The 27,963-nt window shown below is 41.3% G+C and overlaps 1 protein-coding gene across 1 annotated transcript; it reads left to right on the top strand.

Annotated features, from left to right (window-relative positions):
- The first annotated feature begins 26 nt into the window (after positions 1–26).
- Positions 27–27,963, top strand: aspm (assembly factor for spindle microtubules). The gene is made up of 26 exons (XM_038715142.1): positions 27–825; positions 1,084–1,227; positions 1,559–3,110; positions 4,497–4,592; positions 4,795–4,896; positions 4,990–5,136; positions 5,351–5,590; positions 5,721–5,788; positions 5,889–6,030; positions 7,022–7,152; positions 7,790–7,965; positions 8,708–8,853; positions 9,761–9,846; positions 9,953–10,165; positions 11,152–11,356; positions 11,843–11,991; positions 12,261–12,389; positions 13,402–13,596; positions 13,946–19,006; positions 19,173–19,322; positions 19,457–19,648; positions 20,059–20,251; positions 21,124–21,278; positions 27,096–27,272; positions 27,430–27,602; positions 27,702–27,963. Exons 1-26 carry the CDS (start codon positions 550–552, stop codon positions 27,802–27,804), a joined length of 10,401 nt encoding a protein of 3,466 aa, XP_038571070.1. The 5' UTR covers positions 27–549; the 3' UTR covers positions 27,805–27,963.

Below are 27,963 nucleotides of genomic sequence, written 5' to 3'. Positions count from 1 at the left end.
AACCTTTGGAGCACAATCTGATTTAATTAGAGGAGACATGTAAACTACTCGTGGGCTCTACGAACAGTTAATTTTGTTGTTAGCATTACTTTCTGTTTAGGTGCAGTTTGGGCGAAATAAATGAGGGGATAAATTTGTTGTTTCTTTGATTTTAGTGGTTTTGAAAAACAAACAGATTAACACCTCTTCGTTTTTTTGTCACTCGGGATATGGGCGTGTCTTAAGGCAGTTTAAAAACTGTAGTCGGTAACTGATTGGCCGATAGCTGTGTATTCGCATGGATTCGATCTATTGTCTTTACCCATTGGACTAGACGTAGCCACAGCTCGCTGATCATTGGCTGGTAAAACAACACGGCAGATTTTCAAATTAGAACGTCTTTCAGTCTGTAGTGGAAGGAAGCGTGTTTTAACGTTTGTTTGTATCGGGGCAGAACAAGTAATCAGTCAACATTACCTGCAGCGCATGTTGTTTGCTAGACATTTAACTAACTACGTAACATGTAGCTTTATATTAAGCTAAGCTACAGCTATTTTATTTTAATGTAAAATGTCGGAAACGGTATCTTCAACACGGAGCGGATTTCTAGACTTCAGTCCAGTAAAGCGAGACGACGCTAACAAGGAGAATGATGTTCCGACTTTGAGTTTAATCCAGTTCTCAAAGGCTCCCTTTGTGACATTTGGAGCAGTAAAGGTGGGAACCTCTAGGTCGGCTGTTCTGCGTATTGAGAACCCTACAGAGGATGGAGACGCGGAGGTTACTGTTGAGAAGATCCCCTCGAGTAAAGGCTTTTCTGTGGACCACAGCACGTTCACGATCCAGGTATGTTTTTAGCTAATTTTCTCTAACATGAAGGGACACGATTCACGCACTTAATAGAAAGGTCTTGGCCCACAGAGCATGAGGCATGCTGCTGTCATGCTCCAGGAGCTTTGTTATGTCAAAATTCAGACATGAAGTTAACATTATTTCTCTGCTGCCCCCAGATTGAATGGGTATGTCTAATATAGTATCATTAATGAGTCATTTCATTGTTAAGATTGCAGTTGTTCCCATCTTTCCTTGTGCTTTTATTTGCAGCCTGAGAGTTCCTTCAGTTTGACAGTAACCTGGACTCCAACAGAAGAAGGTGGAATCAGAGAGCTCATCATCTTCAACGCCAATGGGGTTCTCAAGCACCAGGCTGTTCTGCTGGGGAGAGCAGAAGCTCCAAAAAAGAAAAAGGTGAATCCTCAGCTGAATACAGAGGCTGTTAAAGCTGCAATTGCACTCAAATAAGATGAAATATTTTTTTGACATAACCTCAAGTTCTAGGAAATTCCGATCGGTATTTTTAACTGTTTCCTGATGTCATATGCACAAAGCCATTTATTGCAAATGTAATTGGTAGATTATTGGTTCATGAAAAAGCCCTACATTTAGGCCCAATTTGCCTAAATGGTACTTAGTTAAACCTGGCACAAGTAATTTCACAGTTCTCACTCATTATATAATCAGGGAACTTGGAATAGCTACATCTAATACTTCAATTTTGACACTTTTTTTTCTGTTTCAGAAAAGCTTATGGGACACAATTAAAAACAAAAGAGAGGGTGAAAAAGTAGCTGCACCCAGGAGAAAGAAAACAGATCCACCACTGAAGATGGCAGCCAATAAAACCTTCCAAGTGTCCCGAAAGCCACAATACAAGCGAGAAAAGCCACGCAGCCCACTTGCTTCTCTCAACGAGGGCAAATCTGTCAGACAGAGGTCCCTCTCCAAGCGCAGTCCCATTGACGACCCTCAGATATCAGAGAAGCAGAAGGCCCTGAATTCCACCCAGAGGCAACGGTCTCTGGCCTTGTCGGACCACGAGAATACCCATCATGGAAGCTCTCCTCTTGTCCTACTCGTCCCAGCCGGAAAGCTGATGGACTCTGGCAATGTGTCTGCAAGCCCAGATTTCTTTCCGGCCAAACCTGAAAACCCAGATCTTACCAAAATGCTTAACAGGACGCTGTCACCTATTGGGACACCAGAGAGGTTTAAGAAGCTCATGCCTCATATTCAGTCAGATAGCCCACTTTCTGAGGCTATAAAGTCTCATGCTGATTTTGATAATGTTGACAAAGTGTTAACTGGAACCCCGATTCCATCTTTAAAAGATGCGCTGGCCCTCATTGACTCTGATCTGAGCCACATTATCACCAGTCCTCGAGACACTAGTTCGAGCTGTGGCTTTTCAGATTCACTGGAATCTAAGAGTGGGAATCACGACTCTGGACCTGACCAAAATGTCCTCAAAGCATTACCCGATAGCCCACAGGTGTCTGAGTCCAATGAGCCGAGACTTACTTTCTTTGTCAGCAAAAAGATTGTTGTGAGTGAGGTTGTTCATTCAGAGGTGGCTGAGGGAATGGAAAGAGTCAAAAAGGCCTCTTTTACCTCTGCCACAGTGACCAAGAGTAAAGCAACAGTGGAGACAAGTAGTTCAAGTGGAAGGAAAATAAAGAAGTCAAGGCGAAAGCTGTTGGAAAGAACACTTGAGCTGTCTGACGGCAGCAGTCCGTGCGAGTCTGGACCAGGCACTCCAATCCTTCCTGTTATCGACCCAGTCACAGGAACCGATGGGTGGCAAAACGCTGAAGCTGTCAGCTCCCCATGTGATGATGGTCATCAAACCCAGGAGTTAATCTCCAGCCGGACTCCACAGCTCGACGACTCGCGTACACCCATCACCTCCCCTCCTTCTACAGCTCCTGCTCGCTTCTCTTTCTCAGTCGCTTCCCCATCTCCTGCAGCGGCCGCACCCATCACTTTCGCTGTCACCTCTTCGTCGCCCTTGGGTTCATCTTCTCCCCTACACCTCGGCCCCACATCCAATGTGTATCACTTGTCTCCAACTGTTTCAGCACCTCCACCTGTTAAGGAAGACTCATTTCCCGTTCACATGGCTGTGAAGAGCAAGAAGAGGAAGAGTGAGGAGTATTTGAAAAGTGACGGGAACATCGAGGATGCTGGGAAAACGGAGCGTGTCAAAAGGAGCAGGGTGGTAATTGGGAAAACTGAGCCCCCAAGATCAGTCCAGGAAAGAAGTGCGTCACAGAGGCAACAGCCAAGAACAACAGGTGAGCAGATGTGAACAATGTGTATGTCGAATGTTGGGATGTCATTGTGTTTATAGCATACCTTCAAAAGTACTGTATATGCTGTTTCAGACATGAATATTTAATTCAGTGTAAACTCAGGTGCATTAAAGCTTCAAGACATATATACTCATTGGCCTGTTAATTCATACACCTAGCTAATGCAGTCTAATACAACAGTCCTGCAATATATCCTCATTCATGAAGGTTATAATGTTAAATTTTTTAAAAACTGCGTTAAAGAGGTGTTTATTCAACTGTATTATAATTCTGGACACTGCAGCTTATGGTGCTGTTGAATTGTATTGCTTTAAAGTGACAAGTTTGTCTATTTTGTTAAGCTGTTTTGGGTAAGCTAAGAGTGCTTTCACACCTGCCTCATTTGGTTCGGTTGAATCGCACTAGAATTCATTTTCCCCCTTGGTGCGTTTTTGTTTGGACAGGTGTGAATGCAACAATCGCACAAAAGCTGACATAACAAGCGCACTGAGACCTTGTAGAGGTGGTTTTGGTATGCCTTCAGACAAACTCGTGGTTCACTTGTGATGTAAAAGCAAACAAACATACCACAGGATTTTGTGATGGCAGATCTGAGCATTATTAAAAGCTAAACCACTAATAAATCTGCTGACTGTGAAATGTGTTCAGGAAGCGATCTTATGAATGATCTGTATAAGCCATGTATAGCCTATATTTATGCACCTTATTTGGTAACCACGTATACATGTCAGCGCAAGTATTTTCCCTGATTAACAGGTCAAGAGCTGTTAAATAGGGCCAGTACTCTGTGTATTGTGTCAGTTCATTAATTCCATAAACCAGTTTTTTTTTTTTTTTTCTTGACAAGACCCCAGAGCAATAAGCCCTGAATCATTACTGTACTCCTTTTTGTCATCTTTCTACATCATTATCTATAATATGTAGTCAATCTAATATCACTAATAATGCTTATAATGGCTTTACTTGTGATCTCTGCAATAATCAGAGGCATTAAAGTTCTTTCCCCACATGGGGAATCTGATTTCCCCATGTGGGTCCTGATGATGTGCTGATGACAGTTGCCAAAGCTGTCCAATCAGCAAGTTGGTTTCTCTGCAAAACTGCAGTGTGAACATCAACCGTGCAGCAGTAGTGTATAATTTTTTTTGCCCTTTGGCAGGACCAAATGAACCAAACTACAGGTGTGAAAGCACCTTAACAGAAACACCTCTCTGTGCTCAACAGTACCACAAACTGTTTTTATTTACTGTACATATCCTTGCTGATGGTTGCAGGTAGTTACATCCTGGAGTCGCATATTCAGAACAGCTTCTGTAGCTGGACAAATCTGCCTTGTTTCTGTTACTGAAAAAGGCCCTTTTTCCCCAGGCTCAGTGCGCTCAATGACTACATCATCTCTAAAGACTGCAAGGTCTGTGGTTCCTGCCCAGGCAAAGCAATCAAACTCCAAACTCACCTCACGAGGTATGGTATGATTGCTTTCTGAAGGGGAATACCTCTCAAATAAGAGTTAATTGCTGTTCTTGTAGTGTAGGTCTGATGATGAGTGGGTATTAATGTGCATTCATAATTGAACGAAAGCAAAGCTAAGATTCAAACCTGTGATGTCATTAAAATGTATAAGCCGCTGCTAATTTTGACTTCTTCTTTTTTGTTTGTTTCACAGGCGTACAGTCTTTGAAGTCATATGGCGCTCCATCTGTGAAGACTGCAAAAGTTATTGCTGTAGCTCAGTCAAAGCTGACCTTCATTAAGCCAGCACAAACAGGTATTTGATAACTGAACACTGTAAAGTGTGTGTGAGAAAATGTATTTTGCTTTTGTTAATCTTTAAAAAAATCATTTTGTTCTATTCTCCCAGCCATACCGAGACACCCGATGCCGTTTGCTGCCAAGAACATGTTTTATGATGAGAGGTGGATTGAGAAACAGGAGAGGGGATTCACATGGTGGATCAACTACGTCCTCACCCCAGATGACTTTAAAGTCAACACTGAAGTCGCTAAAGGTGACAGACATTCAGGAGGCTTTCACTACTTTAAACATGTGGGGAAAAATCTTTTAGGAGGCAGGAGTACAGATGGTAGTGTTTGCTTCCCAGAAATATATAAATAATCATGCTTTTCCAGAGCTTCCAGGTCATTTGTGGACCCAATCTGTATGTTTGTCCAGCGGACTTTATAAGTCATAAACATTGTCTTTTTTATTTGTTTCTTGTTTAGTGAACACTGTGTCCATTGTCATGGGCAGTGATGACAAGTTCAGTGTGCCCAAAGCTCCCACCAAAGAGGAGATGTCTTTTAGCACCTACACGGCCCGACGGAAGCTAAACCGCCTCCGTCGTTCTGCCTGCCAGCTTTTCACGTCTGAGGCCATGGTCAAGGCTATTCAGAGGCTTGAGCTGGAGGTGGAGTCCAAGAGGCTGCTTGTCCGCAAAGACCGCCATCTTTGGAAGGACATAGGTAAATAAATATTACATAATAAACCTGCAGGTGCTGGGCTTCTAAATGGTTTTTAAATAAATCTAAAGTTCCTATCAACCCCCGGACAAGCCTGAGATTAACATTATTTTCTTGTTTTGTCATCTTTTAGGTGAACGCCGAAAAGTCCTCAACTGGCTTCTCTCATACAACCCGCTGTGGTTACGGATTGGGCTTGAGGTATTCTGATACAAGCGTTTTTAGCATTTGTCTTTCCAAACTATGTTGTTGCCTCACTATCCACGCTATGCTTGCTAAACACAAGGCTGCTTATTTTCAGACAATCTACGGTGAGTTGATTTCACTGGAGAGCAACAGTGATGCTGTGGGTCTGGCTATGTTCATCCTCCAGCGGCTGCTCTGGAACCCAGACATCGCCGCGGAGTTCAGACACGCAAGAGTGCCTAACCTTTACAAAGACGGTAAGTTTGGAGCATCGTTCATTGTGTTGTATTAACTGGAGACTGTGGCATGGTTACTGTCAGAGCTTCAACATTTCAGGAATAATTTAAGGTGGAGACTTTCCTTGGCACCTACCTGTATATTTGAATCCAAAAAAAAAAGGCACATTGAATGGGTGATCACCTCAGGATGCATTTCCCCTTTCCACACTAGCGGAAACGAAACCTCTTTTACCATATCATAAGCTGACAGAAATACAAACCCTTATGATGCAAATATAAAATTAATAACTTGGATAGGAGTTGAACTTTTAATTAAATGACTTGACTTCTTGTCATTAATTCACCGACATAAACAGAACTTTTTAATTTCCTGCTACTGACATTTTCAGATATCCCCTAAATGAGAGCCTGTAGTCTAATCAGTCATGTGTAATAAAATTGTCACTAACTATAGGTATATAATGCAGTGTGTGGGTTGCACTTTCATAATATCTCCCATTCTGCAAGATCAAGCTTTCCCTGAAGTTTAAAGCTGCATTATTTTCATTATTGATTAATCTGCCGTCCTGTTGTTGTTGTTTTTATTTAGTTTATAAAATTCCAGAAAACATGAAAAATGTCAGTCACAATTTCCCAGAGTCTGAGGCAACATCTTTAAATATCTTGTTTTGGATGTTCAAATTATTTTCTTTCGATTGATTGAGTAATCTTTTAATCATATCAGCTCTACTGGAATTTAGTTTTTATTCCTGAAATTCTTCCAGGAATATACTGCAAAGTTTCTCCCCTCCCAAAAATCCACCATTGCTATAGATCTTAAGGTAATGATCAAGCAATTCCAGGTTTGCACTTGCCACTTTTGAGCACATACTTTAAGGGATAGTTATTGTGGTCTTTTTATTAGAGCAATACATTTTCGATTCATTTAAGACATGTTGAATATAAATGAATTAATTTCAAACACAGAATCCGTAGTTACAAAAAACTCTCTTTACCTTTTCTTGGTTAGGCCACGAGGAGGCGCTGTCCCGCTTCACACTGAAGAAGCTGCTTCTGCTGGTGTGTTTCCTGGACAAGGCCAAAGAGTCTCGGCTGATCGAGCACAACCCCTGTCTGTTCTGCTTGGACGCAGAGTTCAAGGTAGGCCAAAGCCCTCCCACGTCAACAATAAACACATAAAACAAGGCCAAAGGTACAGCCTTATGAAATGAATGACAATATAAACTTTGCATTGGTCTTTTATTTAATTTTAGTATTCATGTCTTGTCTTGGACACATTTTTGATACTTGATGCCGTTTATAGCAAAATTAATAGGAAAAATTAGGCTTATTTTATTTAGTATAATGAATAAGACCGAAAAGCTATCAAAGGGTTCGATTGACAGCTTTTTTATTCCAGCCCAAAAGAACACCACTAACCAGGAAAATCCACCAGATGTAGTTTTAAATGAACCACACAGGCTAGATGTGGATACAGGATGTTTTCTGCACAGCACGTTATTTATACCAAATCATACTCTGACAGCCTTTAAACATAAAGGCTCAGAATTATTTATGAATTCCTTTTTGGCCTAGGACTGTAGGTTCCAAACATCATAAATGTGTACAGCATTTGTCTACATTTGTATTGGTGAAGGAGAGCGTGCATTGGTGGTAAACTTCACATTCCCCACTTGTTTTCTGAATTTTAATCTATGTTTTAATATTTTGATAAATCCCTTTTATTTTTTTGGAACTGTTTCCTCCTATTATTATGTTTTTGTTTGTTTTTCAACAGACAAGTAAAGACCTGCTCCTGGCTTTCTCCAGGGACTTCCTGAGTGGAGAGGGGATCCTCCCCCGGCACCTCAGCTACCTCGGCTTAACCGTCTCCCACGTTCAGACGCCCCTGGATGAGTTCAACTTCGCTGTGAAGAATTTGGCAGTTGACTTGAAATGTGGAATTCGTCTAGTGTGAGTGAGACGTCGTGAATTTTAATGTGATGCTGTGATCCCCGTTGGGATGTTCGCTTTTCTCCTAGGTCAGGCTCAACTATGCGACAGTTTCCCTGCAGCTGGGAGGGATTTAGTGTTCAGCAGAGCAGTTTCAGACGGGGGATTTCCTGCCTGGGATTCTCACTGATGAATGCTCTGTCACTAACTGCCCTGCCTTGTGACAATATTGGTCTCTGGTCATATTTATAAATACAGGTTGAAAAATGTAACGATGAAGACCCAGCAGATACTTGTGGAGTAAATCTGTTCTCCAGTCAGAGACTAGACTTCTTCTTGGGTCTCTCCCTGGCTTTAGAAGGATTAAGTGTGAAAGGGCCTCAAAGTGTGATATATTTTTTTTTAAGGTGAAAAAAATCAACACAATGACCTCCATCAGGAAAAAAGGCAGACTTAAAGGGTCAAATATACTGCAAAATGCCTGGTAATACTACATAGGGTGTCTGTAAGCAATACATGTTTGTTGGTGCTGTCATGACTTTTGGGCTGTATGCCAAACAGCTGTTAAAAGCACACAAACCCTTTTCTAGAAGATCTTTGGCGGAAATCTTGCAAAAGATCAAATGTAATTGGAAATCTGTCCGTTTAATAATAACTTGCATAGTTGAGCATGTAACAGCAAAGTTATCAAAAATGGTGGCAAACAAAGATTCTTATGCATCAGCGTTATAAAGTATGTTTTTCATGTGGGGTTTGCTTCCAGGCGTGTGATGGAGCTCCTTATCCAGGACTGGAGTTTGTCAGTGAAACTCCGTTTGCCAGCCATCAGTCGCCTGCAGAAGGTCCACAACGTCGATGTGGCTTTGCAAGTACTCAAAAGCAGAGGGGTCGACCTCAAGGATGAACATGGTAATTATCTATTTTTCTCCTGAGTAAACAGCAAAATGGGGAGTCGCTCGGCCTGAAAGCTTGTTTGACCTCCACAAAATGAGATTCAGTGTTTAAGTTCCTACGTGATTTTTTTTCTTTCACAGAAGTGTTACATATTCATTGTATTTTCATACTGGGCTGTATTTTCCACCACTGTGGCACTTTTTTGGACATGGTTCATTTACTACATCGTTCACTTGAGCTTGAACACCTGCTATGTCACAGCACGCCTTTTTGTGTTTGATCACAAACAGCTGTTGTTGTATAGCTTGAAAACAACAAAGTTGGGTTACTTTGTCGTGTGTGTGTAATTTATATATATTTTTTTTTTACACACACAAGTGACTAAGCAGTCCAGGGTGAAACGTACTATTTCAAGACATAAAAGAAATTGCTAAACTCAAAAACTTTGCCTTCTTTATCAACTAAATAACAAAAAAAGAGAAGACCTCGCTGACGTTTAAATCATGAAATGTAATGCAGTCTAGAGTCTGATGACAATTCAGCTGACAGTCTTTTCATTATCAGTCAGTCAATATTTGTAGTGATGAAAAATGTATTAATTCCCAAAGTTTGAGACAGTATCTTCAAATCTCTTTTGTCCAACCAACTAAAGCCTAAAACCCAAAGATTCAATTTACAATGATAGATTTGATACAGTGGAACCAGCCTTTGTTTGGCTTTGTTTTGTAATTGTCAGTCAACTAAATGGTGAATTGACAAATTGTTTCTGCATAGCTATGGGTCAAACCCAACAATATTCAATCTACAATGATATGAACCAGAGAAAATCTAAAGATATTTTTGCTTAATTAATGACTTTAATGCAATTAACGGATTTTAATTGTGAATCAAAAGTATTTAAGCATTGCATCTTTATTTTCAGGCTCCACCATTGATTCCAGAGACATCGTGGATGGACACAGAGAGAAGACACTGAGCCTCTTGTGGAAAATCATCTTTGCGTTTCATGTGTGTATCTGAATTCGTTTCAAAGGGGTAGTTCACAAAATGTAAGTCATGTTTTAGTCTGTAGGAAGAGTTGATTGAAAATGCTGTTATCAAATAATCTGTCAAGGTGGAGGTGATTTTGGATGAGGATCAGCTGAGGGAGGAAATTGGCTTCCTGAAGAGAACCTTGAGGTCCAAACGGAGGCTGGCGTCTCTGAGGGCTGATCGAGGCTTTCAGCCGAGTCCTGCAAAGAACAGGGTGGCGTATGAACACAGCAGCACTAAGATTACCCTGCTGATGGACTGGGTCCGAGCTGTGTGTAACTTCTACAATCTGAACGTGAGTTTGACTTTTTTTTAATTTTCAGTTATGTGATTAGCTGCAGTTATTTGGTCATAAACTGAGGCTTTGAACAAAGTTTTTAGCTGATGATGGTGGCAATGACTAAAGTGAGTTTATTCTTGAGTGGGACATAGATAATTAATGAAATTTGGTACACCCGTTCAACAGTGGTTGAGACTTTCACTCAAAACCACAATCAAAGTCATTAGGATTCATCCTGTGAGTAACATGAATGTCTGTACTAAATTCCATGTCTATCCCAAAGTTGTTGAGACATTTCGCACTAAAGCAAAAATGTCATCCTGCCAGTGCTGCTACAAGAAGGGTCAGTGTCATTGGATGCATTGTCTGGATATTTTTGTGACAATGAATCTAGTAGATGGAGAGCTAAATCTTTGACATGTTGGTAGTGCTCCTCAGGGAGTCACTGACATCTGTTCCAATCATAATGGCAATCTATCCAATAGTTGTTGAGATATAACAGGCAGGATCAGAGCGATGTATTGATGGACTGAAATTGCCATCCATAGAACCAAAGATAAAAAGAAAAATTCTTCTCTCAATAAATTTTATCTATAATCTATAAAATAATATCTTCGATGGCTTTCTAATTATACAATGTCTCTGTGCTGTGTGATTCAGTTGTTTTAATTACTATTGCATACCTAAAGTGAAACATTAGGGTAAGGTTGATTCAAAATACACTTTTAAACAAGAGAACAGCAGGTAGTCACATTGCACTTGCAATTACCATTAACTAGCTTATATAAAGTCAATAACTGAGGGAAAACTCTCTCGTATTGACTGTAAATCTGACATGACATTAGCAAAGCATAACCTTTTGACCTCTATCTTAACATGGCATAAGAAACAACAGTTTCGCTGTTCTAAAGCTTATTTTTGTAGCCCTGTAGCCCTAACTGTCTATATCACAAGTCCTGCTTAGGAAAACAGTAACTGAAGTGTGTCGTCTGTCTGTGCAGGTGGAGAACTTCACGGTGGCGTTCTCAGATGGCCGCGTCCTCTGCTACCTTATCCACCACTACCACCCCTGTCTCCTGCCAGAAGAGGCTGTCAGTCACAGCACCACTCAGACTGTCGAATGCTCGCAGAGAGGCCGCCTGGAGCTCAACTGCTCAGCCAGCGACTCAGACAACTCCTTTGACTCCTTGCCAACAGGCTTGAACGGTACATGTCAGCTGTATGCTGTTTCTTTAGTGCAGCTGTCTGTTTGGATGTACTTCTTAAAAAAAAAAAAAAAATGTTCAAGAGGATGTTTGTTCATCATTTGCACATCACACAGACAATTTTTGTGCATTAGAGTGTAGAAAACAGAGAATTTGATAAGACGTCTGTAGCATTTAGGGGAATGTTATTAAAGCACAGTGACATAGCTTTAAAAGTAAAAAAATAAATTCACTGCCAAGTTTTACTCAAATGCAAAATGTTTTCAACCTTAAAATGATTTCTGCCTGTTTAACAGATATAAAGACTATTATCATTATTTTTAATTACAGACCTCCTCTTAGAGATAAGTGAAGGATGGCATGTAATGCCCTAAATGTTGAATGCATGCTTGTAAACTTTTATGTATGACTTTCAAAGGAGATTATGAAGAAGTTGGAGAGACCGTAATTTACTTGTAATGACAGTATCATTGCTATTTTTGAAAAGGCCCAGATTCTCCGTCAGTGGAATTTAAAGAGCTACTGGAGAATGAGAAAAACAACTTCAGACTGGTCAACACTGCTGTGTCTTTCCTGGGCGGAGTTCCTGCCATGATCAACCCAGCTGACATGTCCAACACCATCCCCAACGAGAAGGTGAGACCAGACTGTAGGTCCCCTACAGCAAATTTGTTTTTGTCAGATTTGTTTTTCAAGAGGCAAATACAGATTAGTTGGGCAGGGTTTCTTCATAATCACAGTAGGCCTATGCCCATATATTTTTGTGCAACACCACTATGAAAATTGTTGCTCTAAATCCATTTGTGATATAGTGAAATTTATAAACTAAAACAACCTGAAGATGGGTGTTGAGACCAGAGTGAAAAGCTACGTCGTTTCCTTCATCCACATCTGTTTACTTCCAGGTTGTGATGTCTTACCTCTCTTTCTTGTGTGCTCGTCTTCTGGACCTGCGGAATGAAACCAGAGCAGCTCGGGTCATCCAGGGTGCCTGGAGGAAATACAGATTAAAGAAAGATCTACAGCTCTACAAGGTTAATTCAATATTTGGTGCAACTGCAAGTTGATGGAGTTTTATTAATCTAATTAATGCTATTTCATGTTTTATTGCTAATGTCTGGATCGTGTCAGAGTGTACGAAGATGTCAAAAATCTGCAATTGCTGTTTCAGGAGTGTGTGTGTATTTTACTGACTTTTATCCTTAGATTTTTTTTTTATGTATTTTGACGACCACTGCAGTGATTATGTGACATCTTATATTTTATTAACGTAATTTTTGTCACTGCTGTACAATCTTTGAATAAAAGGACTTCGACACGTAAGTGTAGATAAATGAAAAAAATGTTCTTATAATTTTCTTATATTTAATCATTACTTTGAAAATAAGTTTTAGTTAGTCGTTGAACTTTGCTAGAATGAATAAAAAAAAAAAAAAAAGGTTAATCAGGTCCACAAACCTGAAAATGAGTAAGTCTCTTCTTAAAATATCTATAATCAGCTCATTGTTCAGCTTTCAGGTCCACAACTTTACTGTTTTGGGTCAGTCTCAGCACTGTCAAAAGCCACAGCAGGCAGCTGTTTTCAGAGGGGGCGGGAAACCCCCCCCCCCACTGTGTGACTATTTCATGAACACAATGGAACATTTAGCAGCCGAAAGAGCCAGATAGTTTCCTCAGGAGTTTGTGGAGACCAAAATCTGAGCTAAAAGAGAATTACATTCATCAGGTAGACAGGACTAAAAATGAAAGCTATTGCTCTGTAAGTGCTGGATGTGTAAATAAGCAACTGCTTGCTTACAAGTTCACCATATCAGCTTAAAAGGTGATTACCATATATGTTTATGTACAAGTCGCATAAAATCAACCCTGAATCTCAAGTTTTGTTCTTGACAATCTGAAAATTTATAAGATTCTGTGTTTCAAAATGATTGTTGCATGGTATATCAAAAGTTGCATTGCACCTGTTCTGGAGGTCAGTACAAGAAAAAATGGCCATGTTGTGTTGAAAGAACAATAATAAGATAAACTTATGTTGTTTGGATACAGGAAAGAAACATGGCTGCTGTGAAGATCCAAGTAGTTGTGAGGAGTTTTCTCCAGAAGCGGAGAGCTAAAAAGCAGATTCAATCTGCTGTCATCATCCAGTCAGTCTGGAGGGGTTACGTAGCCCGCAACAGGCTGAGGCTGAAAAAACAGGCTCAACTTCGGGCTCTTCAGCATGAAGCAGCAACTGTCATCCAGGTAGGTGTTTATTACATGTGAGAATGAAAGGGGCCAAAGTAAATGATGACTAAGTTGTACTGGTTAAACATTTAGTGTTTGAGTATATCTCCCCCAACCACACATACCAGACATTACAGTAGAAATTGCTCGACAATCAGAAAGCATTATCAAGTGTTGATGGGTTTTGACTTGTTGATATGATTTTTGTTTTTCTTACCTCAGACAGTGACTCCAGTTATAAAAGATTTTGGCCAACAACACAATGATGTTGGTCCTGTATTTACATGTGATTTTGACACTTACTTCATAATAAAGCCTTCTTGTGTAATCGTTCTCTGAATAGATGGTTCTTATCTTGTCCCTACAGGCGCAATGGAGGACGTTTTTGGCAGTCAGGGCTTACCAACGCCTCATATACTACACCATTGTTGTCCAAGCACAATGGCGAATGAGGAGGGCAGCGTCTGCTTATGGAAGAATCTACTGGGCCGCAACAGTCATTCAGAAGCACTCGCGAGCATGGGCTCTTGCACGAAGCGATCGTGAACATTATCTCTCCCTTAGAACTGCAGTGGTGAAAATACAGAGGGGTTACAGAAGATGGAAAACCCGGAAAACCGAAATGGAAAACCGTTCTGCCAAAGTGATCCAGGCGGCGTTTAAGAAATGGTACGAGACAAAAATGGCTGAAAGAACTGCTGCTGCTGTAAAGATTCAGTCTTGGTATAGAATGCAGAGGTGCCTCCAGCAATACACAAAGATCAAGACAAGCACTGTGCTCATTCAAGCCCAATACAGAGTTCTTGTACAGAGACGCTGCTTTCTGTTGTTGAGGATGCAACACAACTCTGCTGTTGTCATACAGAGTGCCTTCAGAGGGCATGCTGTCAGAAAACAGGTGGTGAAGATGAGATGTGCTGCAGTCATAATCCAGCGTTGGTTTAGGGCCTCTGTGAAAAGAGACGCGGAAAAGCAAATATATATGAGGATGAAATGTGCTGCCATTACCATACAGGCAGCTTATCGTGGAAAATTGGCTCGGGAGTCCCTGAATAAACAACACAAGGCAGCAACAGTGATCCAGGCAGCTTTTAGGAAGTATGTGGCCCAAAGACGCTACCTTCTCTTAAGAAAAGCTGCTGGTGTGATACAGCAAAAGTACAGAGCCACAATTTCGGCTCGTAAGACAAAGAAGGATTATGATGCTCTTCGAAATGCCGTTCTCACTGTACAAGCTAACTGGAGAGGTAGAGCTGACAGGAAGAAAATAGAAAAGTGGCATCAGAGTGCAACCGTGATACAGGCTTACTACAGTCGGCACAAAGCGCAAGCAGAGTACAAGTCTAAGAAGGCTGCTGCTGTACTCATACAGCGTCACTACAGAGCTTATGTTGCTGGAAAGGAGATGAGGAAAGCATACCTACACATGAGATCAGCCTGTGTTACACTCCAAGCTGGATTCAGAGGCATGAGAGTTAGGACAGAGCTGAAGAAAAGGCACTGGGCAGCGACTGTCATTCAGTCTTCAGTTAAAATGTTTTTATGTAGGAAACAATACTTTCTCCTACAAAGCGCAGTGATTATAATCCAAAGCCGATACAGAGCTCTTCTAGTTTGCAGGGCACAGAAAAATGAATACAGAGAGCTAAAGCAGGCCGCCATGAAGATACAAGCTGTCTACCGGGGATTTAGAGTGAGGGAAGACCTAAAGAAGAGGACCAACGCTGCAAGGGCAATCCAAGCTCAATTCAGGATGTACAGAATGCGGATGACTTACCTCGCCACCAAGTGTGCTGCCATTATTATTCAGGAACACTACAGAGCCAAAGTTTTCAGAGATCAACAGAAGCAGAGGTACAGAGCAATAAAATCTGCAGCTGTTGTCATCCAGGCAGCGTATCGTGGCCAAAGAGCCAGGAAGAAGATTGCAGAGATGCACCGAGCTGCTACAATCATTCAGAGAAAGTTTCTCACCATTCGGGACAGGAATAGGTTCCTAGCTAACAAGGCAGCAGCTTTGGTTTGTCAGCTGAAGTACAGAGCAGCGATCATGGCGAGAAAAGACCGCTTGGACTATCTGTCGAAGCGCAGGGCAACCATCCATCTGCAGGCAGCCTACAGAGGATATAAGGTCAGAAAGCAGTTGCATATCCAACATACTGCAGCTGTAACAATTCAGTCCCATTTTCGAAGGTACCAGCAGAGAACCTATTACAAGATGGTCCATTGGGCTGCCAATGTATTGCAAGCACGTTACAGAGCCAGCAAGAAAATGAGAGAGGAGATGCACACGCTGAGTGCCAAGAGAAATGCAGCTGTTGTCTTACAGGCTGCCTTCCGTGGAATGAAATCCAGACGGATCGTCAAACAAAGGCACCAGGCTGCCAGTGTTATCCAGAGAGCTTACAAAACATACTGTGAGCACAAGCAGTATCTTACCTTGAAATTCTCCGCCCTCACTATTCAGAGGATGTATCGGGCTACAGTAGCAGCTAAAGCACAAAGAACGCAATACCTGGAAATGCGCCGCGCGGCCATCATAGTTCAAGCAGCGTTCAGAGGGCAGCAGGTCAGAAAGGAGGTTTCTCGTTGTCATCAGGCCGCCACTGTGATCCAGTCTGCATTCAGAAAGTACAGTAAGGAAGTAAAATTCCAGGCCATGCGTCTGTCTGCTATCATCATCCAGAGATACTATCGCTCCTGTATTCTTCAAAGACAAGACAGAGAAAAGTTCCTGAAAGCGAGACGTTCAGCCATTATTCTTCAGGCAGCTTTCAGAGGTCATCGTCAGCGACGCAACATTGCCAAGATGCACAGGGCAGCTACTGTCATTCAGACAAACTACAAGAGGCATAGGCAGCAGTTAGCCTTCAGGAGACAACGCTGGGCAGCTTGTGTCTTACAACAGAGGTTTAGAGCTCAGAGACAGAGAAATGTGGAGATAAAACATTATCACGAGGTTAAGAACGCTGTTATTAATCTACAAGCTGCCTTCCGTGGAATGAAATCCAGACACATCCTCAGACAAAGGCATCACGCTGCCAGTGTTGTCCAGAGAGCTTTCAGAGCCTACTCCGAACGCAAGCAGTATCTGAAATTGAAATCGTCTGTCCTTACCATTCAGCAAAAATATCGGGCTACCATAGCAGCTAAAGCACAAAGAACGCAATACCTGGAAATGCGCAGCGCCGCTATCATCGTTCAAGCAGCGTTCAGAGGGCAGCGGGTCAGAAAAGAGGTTGCTTGTTGTCATCAGGCCGCCACTGTGATCCAGTCTGCATTCAGAAAGTACAGCAAGGAAGTGAAATTCCAGGCCATGCGTCTATCCGCCATTATCATCCAGAGATACTATCGAGCATGTATTCTTCAAAGACAAGACAGAGAGCAGTTCCTGAAAATGAAACAATCCACCATCATCCTTCAGGCAGCATTTAGAGGCTGGTGTGTCAGGAGGGACATTAACCGACAAAATCAAGCTGCTATTGTGATCCAGTCGTGCTGGAGATGCTCAGTGCACAGGCGTATCTTCCAAAGGAAGAGGGAGGCAGCTGTGAAACTTCAGCAGAGGTATCGAGCCACTGTAGCAACAAAGGCACAAATGAAACAATACCAGCAAATGCGGAGAGCAGTGGTCATCTTTCAGGCAGCATACAGAAGGCAGCAGGTCAGAAAGGAGGTTGCTCGTTGTCATCAGGCTGCCACTGTGATCCAGTCTGCATTCAGAAAGTACAGCAAGGAAGTGAAATTCCAGGCCATGCGTCTGTCTGCTATCATCATCCAGAGATACTATCGCTCCTGTGTTCTTCAGAGGAAAGAAAGGGAGAAGTTCCTGAAAGCGAGACATTCAGCCATTGTTCTTCAAGCAGCTTTCAGAGGTCATCGTGAGCGACGCGGTATTGCCAAGATGCACAGGGCAGCTACTGTCATTCAGGCAAACTACAAGAGGCACAAACAGCAGTCAGTCTTTGGGAAACAACGCTGGGCTTCCTGTGTCTTCCAGCAGAGATTTAGAGCTCAGAGACAGAGAAACGTTGAGGTAAAACATTATCAACAGTGCAGAAAAGCTGCTATCATGTTACAGGCTGCATATCGGGGAATGAAATGCAGACAAATCATCAAAGAAAGGCATCGGGCTGCTAGTGTTATCCAGAGAGCGTACAAAACACACTGTGAACACAGGCAGTATCTTACCTTAAAATCCTCCGTTCTCACAATTCAGCTGAGGTATCGGGCCACTGTAGCAGCAAAAGAACAAATGCAGAAATACCAGCAAATGCGCAGTGCGGCTATTGTACTTCAGGCAGCGTGCAGAGGCCAGCAGGTCAGAAAGGAGGTCGCTCGTTGTCATCAGGCTGCCACTGTGATCCAGTCTGCATTCAGAAAGTACAGTAAGGAAGTAAAATTCCAGGCTATGCGTCTATCCGCCATTATCATCCAGAGATACTATCGGGCATGCATTCTTCAAAGACAAGACAGAGAAAAGTTCTTAAAAATGAGACATTTCGCTGTTATCCTTCAGGCAGCTTTCAGAGGTCATAATGTGCGAACCAACATTGCCAAGATGCACAGGGCAGCTACTGTCATTCAAGCAAACTTCAAGAGGCATAAGCAGCAGTTAGTCTTCAGGAGACAACGCTGGGCAGCTTGTGTCTTACAACAGAGGTTTAGAGCTCAGAGACAGAGAAATGTGGAGATAAAACATTATCACGAGGTTAGGAACGCTGTTATTAATCTACAAGCTGCCTTCCGTGGAATGAAATCCAGACACATCCTCAGACAAAGGCATCACGCTGCCAGTGTTGTCCAGAGAGCTTTCAGAGCCTACTCCGAACGCAAGCAATATCTGAAATTGAAATCGTCTGTCCTTACCATTCAGCAAAAATATCGGGCTACCATAGCAGCTAAAGCACAAAGAACGCAATACCTGGAAATGCGCAGCGCCGCTATCATCGTTCAAGCAGCGTTCAGAGGGCAGCGGGTCAGAAAAGAGGTTGCTCGTTGTCATCAGGCCGCCACTGTGATCCAGTCTGCATTCAGAAAGTACAGCAAGGAAGTGAAATTCCAGGCCATGCGTCTATCCGCCATTATCATCCAGAGATACTATCGAGCATGTATTCTTCAAAGACAAGACAGAGAGAAGTTCCTGAAAATGAAACAATCCACCATCATCCTTCAGGCAGCATTTAGAGGCTGGTGTGTCAGGAGGGACATTAACCGACGAAATCAAGCTGCTATTGTGATCCAGTCGTGCTGGAGATGCTCAGTGCACAGGCGTATCTTCCAAAGGAAGAGGGAGGCAGCTGTGAAACTTCAGCAGAAGGTTCGGGCAGTGCAGCTCGGCAGGTTGGAGAGGAACAACTACACCCGAATGAGACAAGCTGCTATCACACTTCAGACACACTGCCGAGCCTGGACTGCACGACGACAGGTAATAGGCTTTATTTAGACAGCCTTTAGTTTGCATTCATTAACCTGGTAGACCTGAATGTTGCTTAAAACAGGTGATCCATCGCAGCAGACTTTCCTTAAAGGAAACCACTGCCTTCTTGGAATGAAGTATAGTATAATGTCCTTTGCGTGCCATTCTGTTTCAGGTACTAGAGGGAGTCATGGCAGAGAGGAGGCTTCGTTTTACATCGGCGGCCTTCCACCATCTTAGTGCCATAAAGATCCAAAGAGCTCTGAGAGCCCACTGGGCTTTGGAGTCGGCCAAAAGACAAATCCATTCTGTCATCACCATACAGGTACAGTGACAGAGACCCCAAAGCCATAAGCCAAAACAAAATCTGTCACTGAAAAGCACTTTTGTGCTTTGATGAATTTAATTTAATTAATCAGTGAACATTCCTTACAATTACTCCCTTGCTTTATTTCATAGCGAAGGGTGAGAGCGAGGCAGCAGAGGAGGCGGTATCTGGAGGACAGGAGGAAGGTTGTCACAGCCCAGAGAGCAGTCAAGCGCTGGTTAGCGCGTCGCCACAAGGCTGCGGCCGTCATCCAGCAGGCCGTCCATAAATTCCTCCTCCTTAGGCGCCACAAGAGGGTTCAACAGGGAATTGTCAAAGCTCAGGTACCACAGTCGGTGTGAATTTAGTACAGATGACTCTTAAAGGATTGGTTCACAATATTTCAAGTCAACAAAGTCACGTGCCCACAGGAACATTGTGGTACATTTTCTTTGCTGTAGTCATTCCTCTTGTTCATACTGGCCTTTAGGAGATCATTTAGAGAGTTCTTTTCCTTTTGTGCATTCAGTGGTAAATGAACATAATTATATAATGTTATTAGGATCTAATTATTTTCATTAAAGTTGAGAACGGTTATTTCCATAATTTATAACAAAGTCTGTGGTTTGAATGGTGTACAATTTCAGTCAATGTAATGCAAACAGTGATTAGCAACTAATTGAGTTTTTTTTCCCCCTTTTATTTGTCTTTTCTTTTCTCGCCCTGCTCCTTCTCCCTGTTGCTCTCCCTCCAGGCTCTGTGGAGAGGACATCGCTCCCGCCGACTGAATGATAATCCCAAGGTGTTGAAGTTGAGACACCGCTTGCGTGAAGTCTCCGCTGGTGTCCGAGAGGAGGACAAATTGTGCAACAAGACGTCATCTGCCCTAGACTACCTCCTTCGATACAAACACTTCTCCTACATTCTAGAGTCCCTAAAAAACCTGGGTAAGGCTTTGCCCTTTATGTCAATTCATCCATATGAATTAACTTTAGAGCTTCCTGCTACAAGCTGTATTTTTTTGACACAAAGTAGCTTGAGTGGAAGTAGTTGTAGTTGATGAAGGCGGTGTGTTTGTTCTTTTTCCCACCCAATTTTTGCAGTTTAAGATGTAGTTTGTTAATTCTTCATGATACAGTATTCTTAATCTGACATTACAATGTTTTTTTTTTTCAAAATATTGTTTAAGCAAAATCCATTGTTTTGTGAATTTTGTACTGATGTACAGAAAAACTTGAGTGCTTGTATTATATTGTGCTAAACCAAAAGCAACTGGACTTAACTGTATAATGCGGAAGTTATTTTGTAACCTGTCCTCACCTCTGTTTGGTCTAAATGCCACTTAACCTACTTTTTCTAATAAGACTACACAAATGCTAGGCCATAATTTAGAAGATTAAACAGAGTCTGTGCTAATCTGGTACTGTTGCAATGAATTACTAACAGACTGTATGAGGTTCAGGGACTTGAGTCTGTTTTACTATTGCTATTACAGTAATTTCACTTGACCCTCAAATGCACCCACTGAAATTCTGACCTCTGCAAAAGAGTTTAGAATGAGATTTGGGAAAAATTTTAGAAAATGTGGCACAAAGAGTTCCTCTTCTGTTGTGTGTTGTAAAAGCAGAAGTTAGAGTTCATAACATCATGTGGTTAACGTTTCCAGTGTCTAGTATGTGCAATCTAAAATTCAAGTAAAAGTATATGCCTCACAGAGACAATAACATGGAGGATCTTTGGTTAATATACTGATCATGATCTCAGGCATCTTCAGCCTTTTCAGTAGCACTAACAGAATACCTGTTGTGTGCATGCACAGAGACCGCCACTAGGCTGTCCCCAGAGTGCTGTGAGCGGCTGGTAGAGAGCGGAGCCACTAACGTCATCTTCACACTCATCCGCTGCTGCAACAGGAGCGTCCCCTGCATGGACGTCATCACCTACTCCATTCAGATCCTCCTCAACCTCTCCAAGGTACAAACCTACACCTATTCCTTTTATGTAATGTCGTAAAAAGTAATCAAGCTCTCATGTTCAGGGTGTGAAACTTGAAGATGATGTGAAATATAGTGATCAGTTGGTTTTTCCTACTCACCTGATGGATAGTAGAAAGGTACTGTTGGTCCTGCTGTCCTTCCCCTCAGGTTAAGTTGCCATTAACGGTAGGGATGAAACAGTATGAAAATTTCATATCACGATTATAGTGACCAAAATTATCATGATTATCAGTATTATCACAGTATTGTAAAAATGTGCCAAAAAAGATTAAAATGTACTGATACACACACTGAAACCATTTCAACAAGATTTATATTGAAAACTACAAAGACAATTGCCATTTTGTTTGCAAAAATAAAATAACAGCATACACCTTTTGTGAACACATGAAAATCATCTAAGTGTGCATTATCAAGATTTTATATTATATAGGTAATACAATGACCGCGTGGACAATTGCATGAAAACAGTCTTCAGAAGACAGTGATAGTAACTGCAATGAGCCCAAAAACTGACATAAATACAGAGCAGTCTGTAGCGTTTCTAGATATGCTGGTTGGTTGACTAAACTGCGTGGTGTCATTGACCCAAACAAACACACGTTGCATTCTGCGCATGCGCGCCTGCTTCTGGGAGACACTGGACAGTGTTTGCTGTGAGACAGCGTGGTTAAACTTACAGCGCGGTTAACCGTACTCGGTTATCATGGTAATTAAAATGTGTACGGTAATAACCGTAATTTTACCATGGTTTACCGTTAAACCGGTAATCGTTTCATCCCTAGAATAACGGTCTACCTTCATAAGGCGTCCAGCCTGAGAATGTGAATGAGCACACAGTGCAGGGAACAAAATTTTATATAGGGTTAAAGGTTCAGTGTGTAATATTTAGGAGGATCTGGTTGTCTGTCCCTGGGTGTCCCTGCAATGGACTGGCGACCTGCCCAGGGTGTACCCCGCCTTTCGCCCGCAAGTCAGCTGGGATTGGCTCCAGCCACCCGCAACCCTGTACGCAGGATAAGCGGTAGACGATGGATGGATGGATGGATGTTTTAAGTGGTGTATAAAGACATTACATACTGAACAATTATGTTGTTAGAATGAGCCTTTGCTTGCCTCATAGACCGCGGAACAACTTACTTTGTTGTAGTAGTAGTCGTCGTCGTCGTCTGGTTTGTTGGAAGTAAGAAGAGAAGTGAAATTTGGACAAATGGAGGATCACGCATATTAATTAGAGCCAATAAAGCGTGTCGACCACCATAGCTTTTCATAGTGAGCAGTGACTGAGCAGTTAATTGCAATTTGCAACCCTCTCCACTAGATGCCACTAAAACTTAAACACTGAACCTTTGAGGGGCTAAAGAATATGGCTTAACTGAACTTTAAAATTCAAGCAGCATGCACATAGTTTTGAGTAGAAAAGGCATTTTTTACTCAATAATATATGCTTTGTTGGGGGAAAAAATACACCCAAATTAACATATTCCAACAAGAATCTACATGATTATATGTACAGCACAAAGTGTTTCCTGAGCTGAATTAATGTACATTGTTTCATGTTAGTGTGGCTCTGTCCTAAATCAACTACTTAAATTATATCTCAAAAACTTACAGAAAACAACAAGTTGTGGTTTTATGGAGGATTCTGGAACAACTTCTCGGACAGCTTATCAAGTTGTTATATTTCCAGTTGAGTTATTGTACGACTTAAGCAAAAAACAACATGTTAAATGCTGACTTTTTTTAGGTGATTTATTGTGGACACACCTGGGCTAGCTATGGTAAGCTTATTGTCCGCTGTCTGTAGCTTCATGTTTGGCCTACAGACATGAGTAGCATCGAAATTCACATCTAACTTAACAAAGTAAGTACACAACTAACTACATAGTAATGTTATGTTCTCGTGAATTTACTACTTAATAGTCCATGTTACAGTAGTAATACTGCACACAGTGCTGAATAAGCTGAATATAAATTTATTAGTAAGTAACTTGTCTGACTCAAGTAGAGTTCACATTTAAAGTTTAGCTGAGAATGTCATAACGTCTGATGTCTCACTTCCCCACAGACTTTCTGTTCCTTTTTTAATCAGCTTATTGTCGTTCGGGCTCAGTTTCTCTTCTGCAAAACCAAGTTCAGACTGTGTCAACATCTTTTTATTTCTGTGTTTTTTTCATGTAGTGATTCCTGTTCTCTCAGTGTGGTGTGAATCATTGTGGATAATTCTGCAAAGTATGCATTTTTATCCATGAGAAGACAAAACACTAAATCAGAATTAGAATGAATTAGAGAAATGAAACAATTCACATTTAGGGTGAACATGGTAAATGATTCAATAAACATTAGGGGTGGGGGGAGGAATTGCAATAATATCTTATCGTGACATAAGTATCGTCACAATATTGTATTGTGGGGCCTCTGGTGAGTCCCACCCCTAATAAAGATTTTTAATAAAATGTGGGGAAAGTGCAAGATTTACATTGCATCTAACATGTAGCATGTCTAAACTACATATGAATTTTAATAGATTTATGAGAATTAATACCCAATTATGATTAATTTTAATATTCAGAAATTATTAATCCATAAAAAGCTCTCGTTTCGCAGGGGCATCACCGGAGTTGTTATTAACCTAGAGTCTCAGGACCTCTAGGTAGCTTTTAATAATTATACAATTATTCACCAGTGATCAGTTAGTTAATAATCGCTTAATTATCTTAAATCAATCACTCATATCTAAAGGGTAAATTCTCTTGGCAGGGACTTAGAAGTAGGCAATACACACAATTCCTTGATTACAGTGAATTTATTAACTAACTAAGGTGATATAAAATTGCGGTTAAATACAACAGAGAAATGGCTAAACAATGAGAAGGGGTTCCTATTGTGGGAAGCATTTGACTCAAATGGCAACTAATGAAAGTAAGCTATGAGTTTAGGAGTTAAGACAATATTAACACTCTGGGACATCCCTGTCCACAGAATGCTTTGTTTTGGTCTTACTGCTTGTGTCGGCGGCCTGCCTTGGCCTGTTGCACGGGTCCCACGCTACCTGCCGATTCCTGGCTTTTTGGTAGGGAATTCTCCAAGGTTCTCCGTGTCTGAAGAAAAACCCTCAAGGGTTGGCCGTCCTCCGTCTGGCAATTCGGCTGTTCTTCAGGTGTCCTTGGTTGCTGCTGGCGAGACCACGTGACTTGGTCTGACCTCGGTGAAGTTAGCTCAACGAAAAAGCTTAAAAGGGAACTTGGTCGTTCTTGAATTAGACCAATGTAACTTAACGGACTGATAACTTTTAACAAAAGAAAGAAAATAAAACAAGTAAAGTTGCTGGAACTGAGGAAAACTGAAGTCGCGGCACTTTGCGTGTGTAGCTTCAAGCGAAACAAATATTTTGTTGTGCTGGTCGAATTCTTAGAGGGTGGCCGGGAGAGGGGCACGCCGGGCGCGTGCCGAAGCGCCGTTGAAGAGCCCGGAACAAGCCGGCAGACGAGAGGAAAGCGTCCAGAGAGAAGAGAGCGAACGACGTCATGTGTCGCTCTTTTGTTGTCCCCAGAGGGACTGTCTTTCTAAACTTTTAATATGTCTATAAAAAGGAAAGGAAAATCTATTTGCGCATATTATAATCAAATATTTTCCCACAATCAAACCTCAATGGTCAAACGGTTGTAGCGTTCTAAGTTTAAGCATTTGGTAACAGGAAAACAATTGTCAGTAATTAGACCTTAAAAGGTTAGCATTTCAGAATGATGGCATGTAATACTTATTTCGTCCACTTGGGGGAGCTCAGGTTACCTGACGAGCTGTAAAATTTAGTTATTTAGTCTTAAATTCAAGCTGGCAATTAATAGAGTATAGTATGACATTTCTTTATCATCATTTCTAAATGAATTGTGAGAAAGTATTGTGAACAAGCAATACATAAAATGAAGGAGTGTCCTTAACCTTGCTGAAAATTAAAACACTGCAAAAGTAACTTATTTAGATTCTTTTCAGCAATAATGGCAACAGATCTATCAGTATCTAAAAGATTTAATTAAACAGGTAATGCTTTGAGTCTTTGGAGACTGCAGTCTCTGTTTACATAAAGTTCAGGGCTGTCCTTGGTGTCCTGGATTTTGGCACACCTGGGTGAGAAGGAGTATCCCTTTTGAGAGGTAATTAAAAGCAGAGGAAGGTCAGTTGCCATGGTTACATGTGTGGGGCAGTTTAGGGTTTCCTGCCCCTCTCTTTAAGAAGAGTTCTGATAGGCTGTTTGTAATCTCTGGTTAGTCAACTGCCCAGGAATAGCACTCGGGGAAAGCGACCTTTCAACCCCCCCTCTTTTGGGGTCTCTTCAGCCGTCTGTAGAGGGTTGATAATCAAACCCCCTCCTTCTCTCTGGGAGAGAAAAGAGGAGTTGAGTCTCCAAATTATTTAATATAAAATGCACAAATCCACACTGTTGGTCCACTACAAACACATATCCTCTACTAAGTTAATTTCACAAAGAAACAGTGCCTTTTGATACAGTAAATGTAATTGTCAGACAATTTTGTGTTAAAAGCTTAAATTTTGAAGTTTTCAAATCATAGAAAACACTTTCTTGACCAGGTCCAAATGTACAGCAATTTTGGTGAACTGTTAACATTCTGAAGGTTTAAGAGCCACTGCAGAGCTGGTGTGGTTGACCAGGGGGAAAACCTGGAGTTAACCTAAGTTGAATGAACATGATTTATATAGGGAAATAACAGTTTTCTGATGCGATCGTGCTGAACTGAATCATTTGTTTTTATTTCTATCAAATTTAACTTTGCTCTTTTATTTGTTGCTCCCCCGAATTTTGTTAATAAGGATTCAGTCGGGGGGGTGGGGGGCTTTTTTTGTTTTCCAATCCGAGGTTTGGGTTCTATTGGTGAATGCATTAATGACAGTTTTCAAAACTAAGCAAGAAACTGGAGGACAGTGAACCAAGATGAAAAGAGATTAGACTGTGAGATGAGTCTGGTTCTCTGATAACAACTGAATTGAGGAAAGTTTTCTTGTTTGCTCTAACACTCTAATATTTGCTCTTTGCAAAAGTTTGGGTATACCAACCTTTTGCAACTGTTTGTTATTGATTTTTCACTTTGCTTTGTGGACTTTGATTGATTGCTTGACTTGCAAAATAATCTAAAAAGCTAGACTGTGTGGCAAAAACACATTGGTAGTAGCCTTAACCTTTTTTAGATCTTTTTTTTCGCTGTTGACTTCCCATTTTTTCTTGGATGGTATTTTAGTACGACTTTGAACAGTTGAGAATGTTGCCTATGCAGATTGACATGAAACAAACTCTGTTTCCCAAATTTAATTGTCATATTACATTTTTAAACTATTCAGACTTTGCATCAGGACCATGATTTTCTTGGCAATCCACCCAATTGGTGCCCCAACAGTGCACACACAAGCTCATGGTGTGGCGCTAGAGGAAATGGCAGGGGATCACCAAAGTTGGTGGGATTCATCACCTGGGGATATCTTTACCAAATTTCATGGCAGTACATCCACTAAATATTTCTAGTGGATGTACTAGGGTTTGAGGTATTTCAGTATGGACCAAAGTGGTGGGCCGACCTACTGACCGACATTGCTATCCATAAAGCCACAGTTCTAGCAGTACTAAAATGACTTCATTTTTGTGACATCTCAGTAATTTCCCCCACTGCTTTGTCTGAACCAAGTGGTTATTGATTTTAATTAAGCATTTGTACCTTCTTCCTACTTTGCTTTCTTTCCCTCGTCTCTACTCACTTCTTTTTTTTTTTGCCCCCCCCTCCAGTACCACAAGACCATTGAGGCAGTGTATTCAGTGGAAAACTCAGTGGAAACGCTGCTGGACATGCTGCAGAGATATCGGGAGAAGGCAGGGGATAAAGTGGCAGAAAAGGGTGGCAGCATCTTCACCAAGGCCTGCTTCCTGCTGGCTCTCCTCCTGCAAGACCAGCACCGTGCTGTGGTCTGTAGCTTCTTTAATTTAAGGACTTAAGAACTTTTGAAATAGAATATTATTCCTGTCATAAGAACATTTAAATACCAAATTCAAATTTTACAGTAAAAACAACTTGTATAGCTTTGTAAATATAATGCAATTATATATTTTTTTCTTCCATTAGGAGGTTATGAAACTTCCCAAGGTCTTGGATAGGATACAAAGTATTTACCGCCTCACTGCTCGCAAACTCAAGATGGACAGAGAAAGAAGTGTTGTCAAACAGAAGATGAACGCGTCAGTCAATGGGAGCTTCTTCATTCCAGCAACGCCTCGTAAATCCCGCCCTGTGCCAAAGTATGTATTTTTATGTATATATTTACAGTACTGTATGTGTCTGACATATACAGTTGGTATGTGTTTGAAGTGGCAATTGACATCGTTTTTGTTTTTCAGATTTGCTCCAGATTGGATTCTCAGAAAGGACAAGCTAAAAGATATTGTGGACCCTCTTAGGGCTATTCAGATGGTGGCAGAAACTCTCTCAATTGTGTTGTAAATAAGACTTGAATCTTGATTTGCCATCTTTGTTTTTCCTTCAGTATATATTGTTTTATATATGCTTAAAGATTTTTTTTTACCAATGCATTTTCATGTATTACATGTATATATTAAAATGAATTTGTTTCTTAAACATGGGACAGATTCACGGATCTTT

The sequence above is a fragment of the Micropterus salmoides genome, unplaced genomic scaffold (genome assembly GCF_014851395.1).
Source record: "Micropterus salmoides isolate LMB-PRFRI ecotype aquatic unplaced genomic scaffold, ASM1485139v1 Ms_hic_scaffold_13, whole genome shotgun sequence".
Lineage (NCBI taxonomy): Eukaryota > Metazoa > Chordata > Actinopteri > Centrarchiformes > Centrarchidae > Micropterus > Micropterus salmoides.
This window is presented reverse-complemented; position numbering and strand designations above follow the sequence as displayed.

Coding starts and splice junctions, on each gene's coding strand:
- aspm (XM_038715142.1), top strand. CDS start 550: ATGTCGGAAACGGTATCTTCAACACGGAGCGGATTTCTAGACTTCAGT. Junction 4,897..4,989: donor CATTAAGCCAGCACAAACAG/GTATTTGATAAC, acceptor CTATTCTCCCAG/CCATACCGAGACACCCGATG. Junction 11,992..12,260: donor ACACCATCCCCAACGAGAAG/GTGAGACCAGAC, acceptor GTTTACTTCCAG/GTTGTGATGTCTTACCTCTC.